The following is a 13090-nucleotide window of genomic DNA, read 5'->3' as shown; positions in this document are numbered from 1 at the left end:
CTACTGCAGAAAATACGGAGGCATGGGATTCAGGGAGATTTAGCAGTTTGGATCAGAAATTGGCTAGCTGGAAGAAGACAAAGGGTGGTGGTTGATGGGAAATGTTCAGACTGGAGTCCAGTTACTAGTGGTGTACCACAAGGATCTGTTTTGGGGCCACTGCTGTTTGTCATTTTTATAAATGACCTGGAGATGGGCGTAGAAGGATGGGTGAGTAAATTTGTAGATGACACTAAAGTCGGTGGAGTTGTGGACAGTGCGGAAGGATGTTACAAGTTACATGGGACATAGATAAGCTGCAGCCCTGGGCTGAGAGGTGGCAAATGGAGTTTAATGCAGAAAAGTGTGAGGTGATTCATTTTGGAAGGAATAACAGGAAGACCGAGTACTGGGCTAATGGTAAGATTCTTGGCAGTGCGGATGAGCAGAGATATCTCGGTGTCCATGTACATAGATCCCTGAAAGTTGCCACCCAGGTTGAGAGGGTTGTTAAGAAGGCGTACGGTGTGTTAGCTTTTATTGGTAGAGGGGTTGAGTTTAGGAGCCATGAGGTCATGTTGCAGCTATACAACACTCTGGTGCGGCCGCATTTGGAGTATTGCGTGCAATTCTGGTTGCCGCATTATAGGAAGGATGTGGGAGCATTGGAAAGGGTGTAGAAGAGATTTACCAGAATGTTGCCTGGTATGGAGGGAAGATCTTATGAGGAAAGGCTGAGGGACTTGAGGCTGTTTTTGTTAGAGAGAAGAAGGTTAAGAGGTGACTTAATTGAGGCATACAAGATGATCAGAGGATTGGATAGGGTGGACAGTGAGCCTTTTTCCTCGGATGGTGATGTCTAGCACGAGGGGATATAGCTTGAAATTGAGGGTAGATAAATATAAGACAGATGTCAGAGGTAGGTTCTTTACTCCGAGAGTGGTAGGGGCGTGGAATGCCCTGCCTGCAACAGTAGTGGACTCGCCAACACTAAGGACATTCAAATGGTCATTGGATAGACATATGGACAATAAGGGAATAGTGTAGATGGGCTTTAGAGTGGTTTCACGGGTCGGCGCAACATCGAGGGCCGAAGGGCCTGTTCTGCGCTATTATGTTCTATGATTCCTCAGTGAATGTCATGCGTCCAATTAGCGTTCCCTTTGAGGATGTCCTTGCTATCTATGCCTGAAGTTGCATCCCTTAACTCCACGCTCAATTTTTGCCGCCTCTTTTGTTCACCAAATTTTGTAACGACCTTTGTAATTTGCCAGAAGTTAAATTTTGAAAAGCCAGGTCATCTTTCCTCCAGCCCTGCCAAGTTTAATAAATGTTAGATATCCACAGCCGATGGACAAGCTCTCTGCATTTATCTTTTTGAAAATTCTTAAGTAATATTCCAAGTAACGCAAGAATAGAAAAAATCCTCTAAAAGGAAAATAATGCCTGAAAAATAATCTGGAGAATGCATTATTGAGACAGAGTGCGCACTGAATAAGTATTACTCCACAATAAGTGGACAAAGTAAATATCCTCCACCCGGAAAATAGTGGAGAATCAATCTGATGTCAGGACAAGTGGAGCCTGGAGGATGGCACTTTCACTAATTGTAATGTGTAGCTTGTCATGGCCATTTCTGATGCTTTTGAGGCAGGAATGTGTCGTCCTGCACAGTGTAGCCTGACTTTGTATCGAAGGAATTACTCCGGACCACCCAGGGGAGCTATCATCTTCTAGAACAGTGCAATATGTATGGGCTCCTTTTTAAAAAAAAAAAAAAAAAGTGGGGGGAGAGCTGAGCTTGTTGAAAGAATTTAAACTGCTGCAAGTGTGAAATGTCAGCAAAACCTAAACATCAGTCCAAGTCGGGGACTCAGGGGATCCTGAAGCATTTAGGCACAGCACCAAGTCAACCAGAAATCTTCAAGAGGAAACATGTGCTCTGAGGCTGTGTTTAAAAGATCGAGGAAGGATGTTTAAGAGATCGAGAAGAAGCAGAGAAAAGGTGCAACTAGACTGATCCCGTCAGATGCGAGGACTGTCCTGTGAGGGGAGATGGGGTAAAATGAGCCCGTATTCTCAAGTTTCAAAGAATGAGATCTCATTGGAATGTATAAAATTCTTTTAAAGCCTTGCCAGGATGGCAGTTGTCCCTGATTGGAGAGTCTAGAATTGGAGGCCATTCTTTCAGGATAAGGAGTTGATGAGCATTGGGATGAGGGGAAATTTCTTCACTCAGGGATTTATGAATCTTGGGAGTTCTCTATGAGAGAGGGCTGTGGATGCTCAGTTGAGTATATTCAAGACTGAGGTCGATATGTATTCAGTCACTAAGGGCATCCAGGGATAAGTGTATAGATTGGAAAGTGAACTTGATGCAGACGATCCCTGTGATCTTATTGAATGGCAGAGGAGGTTCGAGGGGCTGTGAGGCCTACATGTTGGTCACTAACAAGTCAGTTCAGGGAGGAAAAGCTTAATACTGGTCTGCACTTGTGACCTATTTGTGAGTAAGAAAGATAATCTAAAGATTTGGACTTCAGATTTGAGGGTGAGGAAAAATAATTGGAAGATGTAGACAGTCCAAAGCTCTGGTCAGGTACCAAGGCCCAAAGAACAAAGAAAAGTACAGCACAGGAACAGGCCCTTCGGCCCTCCAAGCCCGTGCCGACTATGACTAAACTACAATCTTCTACACTTCCTGGTTCCGTATCCCTCTCTTCCCATCCTATTCATGTATTTATCAAGATGCCCCTTAAATGTCACTATCGTCCTGCTTCCACTACCTCCTCCGGCAGCGGGTTCCAGGCACCCACTACCCTCTGTTTAAAAAAAAAAACTTGCCTCGTACATCTACTCTAGACCTTGTCCCTCGCACCTTAAACCTATGCCCCCTAGTAATTGACCCCTCTACCCTGGGGAAAAGCCTCTGACTATCCACCCTGTCTATGCTCCTCGTAATTTTGTAGACCTCTATCCGGTCGCCCCTCAACCTCCGTCGTTCCAAGTTGAGTGGATCATCCAATGGGGCTTTGTGAACCGGTTTCTCCCTGAATGAACGGACCTATATTCTCTCGTTTGGAAGAATAAGAGGTGATGTGACAGAAACGGGCAAGATTCTGAGGGGGCTTGATTGGGTGGACACAATTTTCTTTTCCATCCTGGCTCAGGAGCCTAGAACATGGGGCACAGTCTCATTTAGGAATGAAACTCATTTAGACCCTGTGTCTGTCTGGGTTTCCTCCGGGTGCTCCGGTTTCCTCCCACAAGTCCCGAAAGACGTGTTAGGTAATTTGGACATTCTGAATTCTCCCCCTGTGTACCCGAACAGGCGCCGGAATCTGGCGACTGGGGGATTTTCACAGTAACTTCATTGCAGTGTTAATGTAAGCCTACTTGTGACAATAAAGATTATTATTAATTATTATTATTAAATGAAAACTTTCTTCACTCGGAGAGTTCGGAATCTTTGGAACTGTACACTCGAGAGGAGTTGTGGATGCTCCATTGTTGAACATATTCGAGACAGAGGTGGATTTTTTTTTGTTTCTCGGGAAATCGAGGATATGGGAAGTGGGCAGGAAAGTGGAGTCAGGACAAGAGATGAGCTATGATCATATCGAATGGCAGAGCAGGTTCGAGGGGCTGATTAATCTACTGATGCACTTTCCTTTATGTTCTCACCTATCCATCTGCCTGTAAATTCCACTCCGTGAAATTGTTAATTCCTTCAGCTGTGCTCCCATGTCTAGAGGGCATTTGGGGGAGTTCCTGAGAATATCGCCCATTACGTCCTTGTAATGTCTCAGTGGAACTGCCACTAACAGAAAGCTGGTACAAATTATATTGAGGCCCTTGGACATAATAATAATCTTTATTATTGTCACAAGTAACACTGGAATGAAGTTACTGTGAAAATCCCCTAGTCGCCACATTCCGGCGCCTGTTCAGGTACACAGAGGGAGAATTCAGAATGTCCAATTCGCCTAACAGCACTTCTTTCCGGACTTGTGGATGGAAACCGGAGCACCGGAGGAAACCCACGCAGACACTGGGAGAACGTGCCGGGAATCAGACCTGGGACCCTGGTGCTGTGAAGCCATTGTGCTAACCACTGTGCTACCGTGCTGCTCATGTCCTTGAATGTGCCAGGGCTATGCCCATTGACCCCTCCAGAGAGGATCGATTGGGATAGGTAGAAGTGACATCGAATAAAGGACGTGACTGAGATAAAATACCAAATGGAGATAAGGAAAGGAATGGTCCACATGCGTTTCCTTGATTCTGATAGCTCTTTGGGCAAGTGACACATTTGTATAAAGACAAGTCAGTCATCTTAGCGAGGGATTGAGTCTTGCACTATTTTGTTATTTGCGATCTTTGCTTTATTGAACTCCCTTAAGCAAAGCTCCATCAAGAAGTTCCTATAACTAAACCTGAGGGCAGAGATCGGTATTTAGCATTTAATTTTACAGTGAAAATCATGTAGCGTCAGGGCCATATAGTTAATTGTAACTCAATCTAACAATTCAAGTGTTTATTTTAAATTAATTAACTAGTGTTTAAATGTCACTGAGCGGGGTGCAGTGCTCCAACTGAGATGTGGCAGATCTGTGACACTTCCAGCATTCCGGTGGACTACATCTGCAGTAAGTGTAACCAATAGCAGCTCCTCACAGACTGCGTGGTTCAGTTGGAGCAGCAATTGGATGCACTTAGGCGCATGCAGGTGGCGGAAAGCGTCACAGATAGGAGTTATAGAGATGTGGTCACACCCAAGGTGCAGGCAGAGAGATGGGTGACCACCAGAAGGGGCAGGCAGTCAGTGCAGGAATCCACTGTGGTTGTCCCCCTCGAACAGGTATACTGCTTTGGATACTGTTGGGGGGAATAGCCTATCAGGGGAAAACAGCAGCAGCCAGAGCAGCGGCACTGATCTGATGTTCAGCAGGGAGGGTCAAAGCGCAGAAGAGCAATAGTCAGGGGACTCTATAGTCAGGGGCACAGATAGGCGCTTCTGTGGACGTGAAAGAGACTCCAGGATGGTATGTTGCCTCCCTGGTGCCAGGGTCCAGGATGCCTCCGAACGGGTAGAGGGCATCCTGAAGGGGGAGGGCAAACAGGCAGAGGTCGTTGTACGGGCTTTTCACAGAAACTTCATTGAGGCCTACTTGTGACAATAAACTATTTTCATTTCATTTCATATTGGTACAAACAACATAGGCAGGAAGGGGCATGAGGTCCTGCAGCAGGAGTTCAGGGAGCTAGGCAGAAAGTTAAAAGACAGGACCTTTTGGGTTGTAATCTCGGGATTACTCCCTGTGCCACATGCCAGTGAGGCTAGAAAAGGAAGATAGAGCAGCTAAACACGTGGCTAAACAGCTGGTGTAGGAGGTAGTGTTTCCGTTATCTGGACCACTGGGAGCTCTTCCGGGGCAGGTGTGACCTGTATAAGAAGGACGGGTTGCATCTAAACCGGAGAGGCATAAATATCCTAGCCGCGAGGTTTGCTAGTGTCACACAGGAGGGTTTGAACTAGTATGGCAGGGGGGTGGGCACGGGAGCAATAGGTCAGAAGGTGAAAAAATTGAGGGAGAACTAGGGAACAGGGCCAGTCTGGCTCTGAGGAAGAGCAGATAGGGAGATGTTGCTGAAAACAGCGGGTCTGGTGGCCTGAAGTGCATATTTTTTTAATGCAAGAAGTATAACAGGTAAGGCAGATGAACTTAGAGCTTGGATTAGTACTTGGAACTATTGATGTTGTTACCATTACAGAGACCTGGTTGAGGGAAGGACAGGATTGGCAGCTAAACGTTCCTGGATTTAGATGTTTCAGGCGAGATAGAGGGGGATGTAAAAGGGGTGGCGGAGTTGCGCTACTGGTTAGGGAGAATATCACAGCTGTACTGCGGGAGGACACCTCAGAGGGCAGCGAGGCTATAAAGGTAGAGATCAGGAATAAGAAGGGTGCAGTCACAATGTTGGGGGTTTACTACAGGCCACCCAACAGCCAGTGGGACATAGAGGAGCAGATAGGTAGACAGATTTTGGAAAGAGGTAAAAGCAACAGGGTTGTTGTGATGGGAGACTTTAACATGCCCAATATTGACTGGGACTCACTTAGTGCTGGGGGCTTGGATGGGGCAGAGTTTGTAAGAAGCATCCAGGAGGGCTTCTTAAAACAATATGCAGATAGTCCAACTAGGGAAGGGGTATACTGGACTTGGTATTGGGGAATGGGCCCGGCCAGGTGGTAGAAGTTTCAGTAGGGGAGCATTTCGGGAACAGTGACCACAATTCAGTAAGTGCTGGTGGACAAGGATAAGAGTGGTCCTGGGGTGAATGTGCTAAATTGGGGGAAGGCTAATTATAACAATATTAGACAGGGACTGAAGAACCTAGACTGGGGGCGGATGTTTGAGGGTAAATCAACATCTGACATGTGGGAGGCTTTCAAATGTCAGTTGAAGGGAATTCAGAACCGGCATGTTCCTGTGCGGAAGAAGGATAAATACGGCAAATTTCGAGTACCTTGGATAACGAGAGATATTGTAGGCCACGTCAAAAAGAAAAAGGAGGCATTTGTCAGGGCTAGAAGGCTGAGAACAGACGAAGCCTGCGTGGAATATAAGGAAAGTAGGAAGGAACTTAAGCAAGGAGTCAGGAGGGCTAAAAGGGGTCATGGAAAGTCATTGGCAAATAGGGTTAAGGAAAATCCCACGGCTTTTTACATGTACATAAAAAGCAAGAGGGTAGCCAGGGAAAGGGTGGGCCAGTGAAGGATAGGCAAGGGATTCTATGTGTGGAGCCAGAGGAAATGGGCGAGGCACTAAATGAATACTTTGCATCAGTATTCACCTAAAGAGAAGGAATTGGTGGATGTTGAGTCTGGAGAAGGGTGTGTAGATTAGCCTGGGTCACATTGAGATCCAAAAAGACGAGGTGTTGGGGGTCTTGAAAAATATTAAGGTAGATAAGTCCCCAGGGCCTGATGGGATCTACCCCAGAATACTGAAGGAGGCTAGAGAGGAAATTGCTGAGGCCCTGACCGAAATCTTTGGAACATCACTGTCTTCAGGTGATGTCCCGGAGGACTGGCGAATAGCCAATGTTGTTCCTTTGTTTAAGAAGGGTAGCAAGGATAATCCAGGGAACTACAGGCCGGTGAGCCTTACATCAGTGGGAGGGAAATTACTGGAGAGAATTTTTAGAGACAGGATCTACTCCCATATGGAAGCAACTGGACGTATTAGTGAGAGGCAGCGTGGTTTTGTGAAGGGGAGGTCATGTCTCACTAACTTGATAAGAGTTTTTCGAGGAGGTCACAAAGACGATTGATGCAGGTAGGGCAGTGGATGTTGTCTATATGGACTTCAGTAAGGCCTTTGACAAGGTCCGTCATGGCAGACTGGTACATAAGGTGAAGTCACATGGGATCAGGGGTGAGCTGGCAAGATGGATACAGAACTGGCTAGGTCATAGAAGGCAGAGGGTGCTTTTCTGATTGGAGAGCTGTGACGAATGGTGTTCCGCAGGGATCAGTGCTGGGACCTTTGCTGTTCATAGTATAGAAAATGATTTGGAGGAAAATGTAACTGGCCTGATTGGTAAGTTTGCAGACGACACAAAGTTTGGTGGAATTGCGGATAGCGATGAGGACTGTCAGAGGATACAGCAGGATTTAGATCGTTTGGAGACTTGGGCGGAGAGATGGCAGATGGAGTTTAATCCGGACAAATGTGAGGTAATGCATTTTGGAAGGTCTAATGCAGGTCGGGAATATACAGTGAATGGTAGAACTCTCAAGAGTATTGACAGTCAGAGAGATCTAGGTGTACAGGTCACTGAAAGGGCAACACAGATGGAGAAGGTAGTCAAGAAGGCATACGGCATGCTCGCATTCATTAGCCGGCGCATTGAGTATAAAAATTGGCAAGTCATGTTGCAGCTGTATAGAACCTTAGTTAGGCCACACTTGGAGTATAGTGTTAAATTCTGGTCGCCACACTACCAGAAGGATGTGGTGGCTTTAGAGAGGGCATTAGCTATGAGGAGAGGTTGAATAAACTCGGTTTGTTCTCACTGGAACGAAGGAGGTTGAAGGGTGACCTGATAGAGGTCTACAAAATTATGAGGGGCATAGACAGTGGATAGTCAGTGGCTTTTTCCCAGGGTAGAGGGGCCAATTACTAGGGGGCATAGGTTTAAGGTGCGAGGGGCAAGGTCTAGAGATGATGTGCGAGGCAAGTTTTTTTTTTTTATACACCGAGGGTAGTGGGTGCCTGGAACTCGCTGCTGGAGGAGGTGGTGGAAGCAGGGATGATAGTGACATTTAAGGGACATCTTGACAAATACATGAATAGAGGGATACGGACCCCGGAAGTGCAGAAGATTTTAGTTTAGACGGGCAGCATGGTCGGCACGGGTTTGGAGGGCCGAAGGGCCTGTTCCTGTGCTGTACTTTTCTTTGATGTGGAGATGCCGGCGTTGGACTGGGGTGAGCACAGTACAAAGTCTTACAACACCAGGTTAAAGTCCAACAGGTTTGTTTCGATGTCACTAGCTTTCGGAGCGCTGCTCCTTCCTCAGGTGAATGGGTAGTTTACCCTAGTACTTAGGGTAGGGTACTTTTCTTTGTTCTTTGTTCACCTTCCGTTTATTCTTTCATTCTATTTTGGATGGGATGGGCACATTCCCTGATGTCAAAGGTAGGGAAATGAGCCTGGAAAGCTGGTCATTAAGAAGCGAGTTTATATAAAATATAAATTGTTAATTGTTTGCAATCTATGTGATGAATGGTATGAACTGATTTTTACTCCTTTTTGCCAACGTGATTTGATGTTCTCTATTCTGCACTCTCAAAGGTTTCTGCTTCCATTGCATGGACAGCTTTTTTGAGGGTTGTCCATTTGGAGCCAAGTTCTCTGGGTGTTGATGACATTATTCACCCTCAGCTGGCTTCTCCCAACCTTGCTGGAGTAGTCTTTTCTATGACTGGGACCTTCAATTCCAAAGACAGCTCTCTCTATCCTCACAAACCTTGCTGGAGTAGTCTTTTCTGTGACTGGGACCTTCAATTCCAAAGACAGCTCTCTCTATCCTCACAAGATTCCAAAGCAGCATCCGTGAATCTGGTATTGTGTGTGAGAATGTCGAAACCCCCTCCATTGTGTTGCAGGCAAGACTGCAGAAGCTTGAATGATGTTGGAACCCTTAAAATTACTGTTGACTATGAACGTGATGTGAATGCTCTCTCAGGAGCTCACACGTAGATAATGTATACAAATGCAGGGTGTCAGCAATGAACAGTGATGTAAACGCAGGCAGTGGATGCATTCTCAAGCCAATAATCTGTACACTCAGGATTGGCCAGGCCCCACTGTAACAGACATGTGTTGAACCACAGGCTCCTATACCAATTACTCAGCTGTATTTTGGAGTATTTGGGTGTTGCTGTTTCAATGTAATGTGGTGGCTTCTCAGTCTCTACTGAAAATTGGGTTCTTGTGCAACGTGGGACTTAAGTATGTGATGTGGTGCTCTCAATGTTAATAAAGCTTTGAAGGGATCCTATGCTTCCCAATTTGACTAATGGGCCTAAACTGATGTATATGATTGATCCTCTAATGCTGCCATCTAACTCCAATCAGAAAGCCTACTCGAGCTTTCTCAGTAATTGAATGAGCTAACATTTTCAAATTGTTAATTCATGTTCTGGCCAGTAATACCTGATACAGCCTCGAACTGTAATTGGGTTTAAAAGCCCTTTAATGGAATTTGCCCTGGTTTTTAATCTTGTGTGAGCTAGTTGAGATAGGCCTCTGCTGTAAAAGTCTCCGGGTAATTCTATAAGTCTGACCTGCAGGTGCGTGAGGCTACCTGCTTAGCAGCACAGACTCCTGAAGTTATGCTGGCGTTTTCTAATTGGTTTCAGTCGATTTAGTGGAAAGTAATAGTTCTGTTTAAACTACCTTTTGTTTCTTGTTTTTAGACTCCTGTGAGATACACAAAAACCTTGCTACTCCCAGTGACTGTCTGCATTTTTTCTGTTATAGCTTCAAGGGTAAGTTCTGTCATTGTCTGGTTCTGAGTTAGATATTTATCCATCTATCCATATATACTAATTTATGCAAACAAAACTCCATACTAGTGACTCAGTTGTCAGTGATATTCCCCCTGTCAAATGTTCCCATACCAGGATGTACTGTGATAACTTTCTTTAAAGTTGGTCTGAAAAGAACGATTGGGAAAAATAGATTTTAAAATAAATGTTTTTCATTAATTACACCTGATTAGGATGGGATATGAATTCTATCTCAATATTGCTTTTTCACTTTTATTTCTGTCATATTTTACAATATATTCCAATAATTAGCCTAACCCTATTTTAAATGTTAAGGCAGCCAGCACCAGTACTAGATTTCAGTTTGCTACCACCTGCCCATTCCTTTTCTTGTTCTAACCAGGCAGTGAGCTGCTCTCTGTCTCAGACCATTAGCAAGTGCAGGTATGGATTAATGAAGGTTATCAACAACTGCGAAGAACTGCAGAAATCATTCTCACATGATGTTCAATACCACACTAAGGACAGAGATTCACCATTTCATCAAATACTATATGACTTTTAAGATATACTGTCATATGGCACGGTGGCACAGTGGGTTAGCACTGCTGCCTCACCCCGCCAGGGTCCCGGCCTTGGGTCACTGTGTGTGGAGTCTGCACCTTCTCTCTGTGTCTGTGTGGGTTTCCTCCGGTTTCCTCCCACAGTCCAACGGTGTGCAGGTTAGGTGGGGTTATGGGGATAGGGAGGGGCAGTGGGCCCAGGTAGATTGCTCTTTCAGAGGGTCGGTGCAGACTCGATGGGCTGAATGGCCTCCTTCTGCATTGTAGGAATTCAATGGTTCTATAACAATCTTGGATAAATGCACTGCAAAACTTAAACCTTCACACAAGAATTTCTGTCACGAGTGGCACAGGGCAGAATAACTTAGGTCCATCGTGGTGCCATCTTACCAGCCCGCATCTGTATTCCTGTTCTCCTATCACCAGCTTTCATTCTGCTCGGTTTTACATTCTGGAGATGGTTATTTTTCACTGGTAATTAGTTGTATTTCACCTTTTTAGAGCTAGCAAATATTCCTTTATAGTCCTGAAGGATGTACCCTCACAGCACTGGAATTACAGAAAAAATGATTATACTGAATAATGAATTCAATTTTGTCTACTTTATTTCCATTTTGTCCATAAAGATAATAAAGCTCAACCACAATCCCCACAAAACTGATCCATAAACAAGCTTTCTCTCATTGGACCAAATGGATTGACAACCTCTCCTTTGGTGCCAAGGAAATGAAGGGTTGGTTTTCTTTCTTTTTCCCTGTCCTCTCTCTCCTCGCTGCCTCCATCAACAAAGAAATCATTTCTATTTAGTTTAAGAGAATTCTCAGGGACAGGATTTATACCCATTTGGAAACAAATGGACTCATCAGCGATAGACAGCATGGTTTTGTGAAGGGGAGGTCGTGCCTCACTAACTTGATCGAGTTTTTTGAGGAGGCGACAAAGATGATTGATGAGGGGAGGGCGGTGGATGTTGTTTACATGGACTTCAGTAAAGCCTTTGACAAGGTGCCTCATGGCAGACTGGTACAAAAGGTGAAGTCGCACGGGATCTGATGTGAAGTGGCAAGATGGATACAGAACTGGTTCAGCCACAGAAGGCAGAGGGTAGCAGTAGAAGAGTGTTTTTCGGAATGGAAGGTTATGACTAGTGGTGTTCCGCAGGGATCGGTGCTGGGGCCTCTGTTGTAAGTTTGCGAATGACACCAAATTTAGTGAAGTGACGCTGCCAGGGAAGGTTGTGGAAGCAGACACATTAATGACATTAAAAAGGGATCTCGACAAATACATGGATAGGATGAGTATTGAGGGATATGGCACGAGGAAGTGCTGAGGGTTTTAGCCAAGGGTGATATCATGACCGGTACGGGCTTGGAGGGCTGAAGGGCCTGTTCCTGTGCTGTATTGTTCTTTGTCCTTTATGATGTGTGCATTTAAAATCTTTGAAATTTTCAGATAACCTTCCAGATGGAGTTTGGTTACGTAAAGTAACTTCTTCAACGCTATTAAAATTAACCCGTCTTTTTGCATTACAATTTATTAATTTTTTTTAATTCTTCAGGTTCCGTCTTTGTGTAGAAAAGTTGAAATTAACCCGCAAATTTAAGTAAATAAATTAATATCGGAATAAAGGATACTGTTGGCAGAAGTTCACCATCCTCACTGTGACTCGCATCCCTGTTTTAAAGTTATTTATCTGAAATTTTAATGCCAGGTTCAGAGTAAGAACATGACGGTACTTCTCCAGATAGGGAGCATTATCGTTGGCGGCCATTCAAATCATTCCACTGTTTAAGTAAGGTGAGAGGAGGAAACTAAGAAATTCTCGGCATCTGTTGGAAAATTACTAGAGTCTATAATTAAGGACAGAGTAATGGAACCACTTGAATGTCTTTTTAGCTGATGAGAGAGAGCCAGCATGAATTTTTAATGGGTAGGTCATGCCTGACAAATTTGATTGAATTTTTAAAGAGTTGACTAATGTAATGGACAGGGAAATGCCTTTGGATGATATTTATATGGACTTTGAGAGTGGATGCTGTTTATATTGACATTCAGAGGGTGGATTCTATTAATATGGACTTGAGGGTGGATGCTATTTATATGGACTTTCGGACAGTATTTGTGTTCTCTCAATAAGAGACTGTTAACTATGATTGTGGTTGAGGGAATTGAGGCTTACTAGGAGACGAGAGTACTCTAATTGGCAGGCTGTGACCATTTATGTTGAAACCTGAGCCACTCACCACATCTGTTAATGACTTAGTTCATTGTATAGAAAACCGCATATTCAAGGCTGTTGATGACACAAAAATAGTCAACAGTGTAAGCAGTGAAGAGGGAAGCCTGAAACTACAAAGAAATATATCAGCGAATAAATAAAACCATGGCAAGTGGAATTCAATGACCGCAATTCTAGAATATAGATATAGAATAACCCAGAAAATGTGACTTTAATGATTATAGAAAATGTATAAAAATAACTTGG

The 13090-nt window shown here is 44.5% G+C and overlaps 1 protein-coding gene across 3 annotated transcripts in view; it reads left to right on the top strand.

Moving 5' to 3' along the window:
• Positions 1-13090, top strand: part of dpy19l1l (dpy-19-like 1, like (H. sapiens)) — a 105469-nt gene that overhangs the window by 48316 nt on the left and 44063 nt on the right. For all 3 annotated transcript variants that reach the window (XM_072466855.1, XM_072466856.1, XM_072466857.1), the window contains one exon: positions 9971-10042. In XM_072466855.1, the coding sequence (XP_072322956.1) occupies positions 9971-10042 (72 nt within the window). The remainder of the gene's footprint in view (positions 1-9970; positions 10043-13090) is intronic.

This window comes from Scyliorhinus torazame, chromosome 11 (genome assembly GCF_047496885.1).
Source record: "Scyliorhinus torazame isolate Kashiwa2021f chromosome 11, sScyTor2.1, whole genome shotgun sequence".
NCBI lineage: Eukaryota > Metazoa > Chordata > Chondrichthyes > Carcharhiniformes > Scyliorhinidae > Scyliorhinus > Scyliorhinus torazame.
Note: the sequence above shows the minus strand (reverse complement) of the source record. Positions and strands in the feature narration are given on the sequence as shown.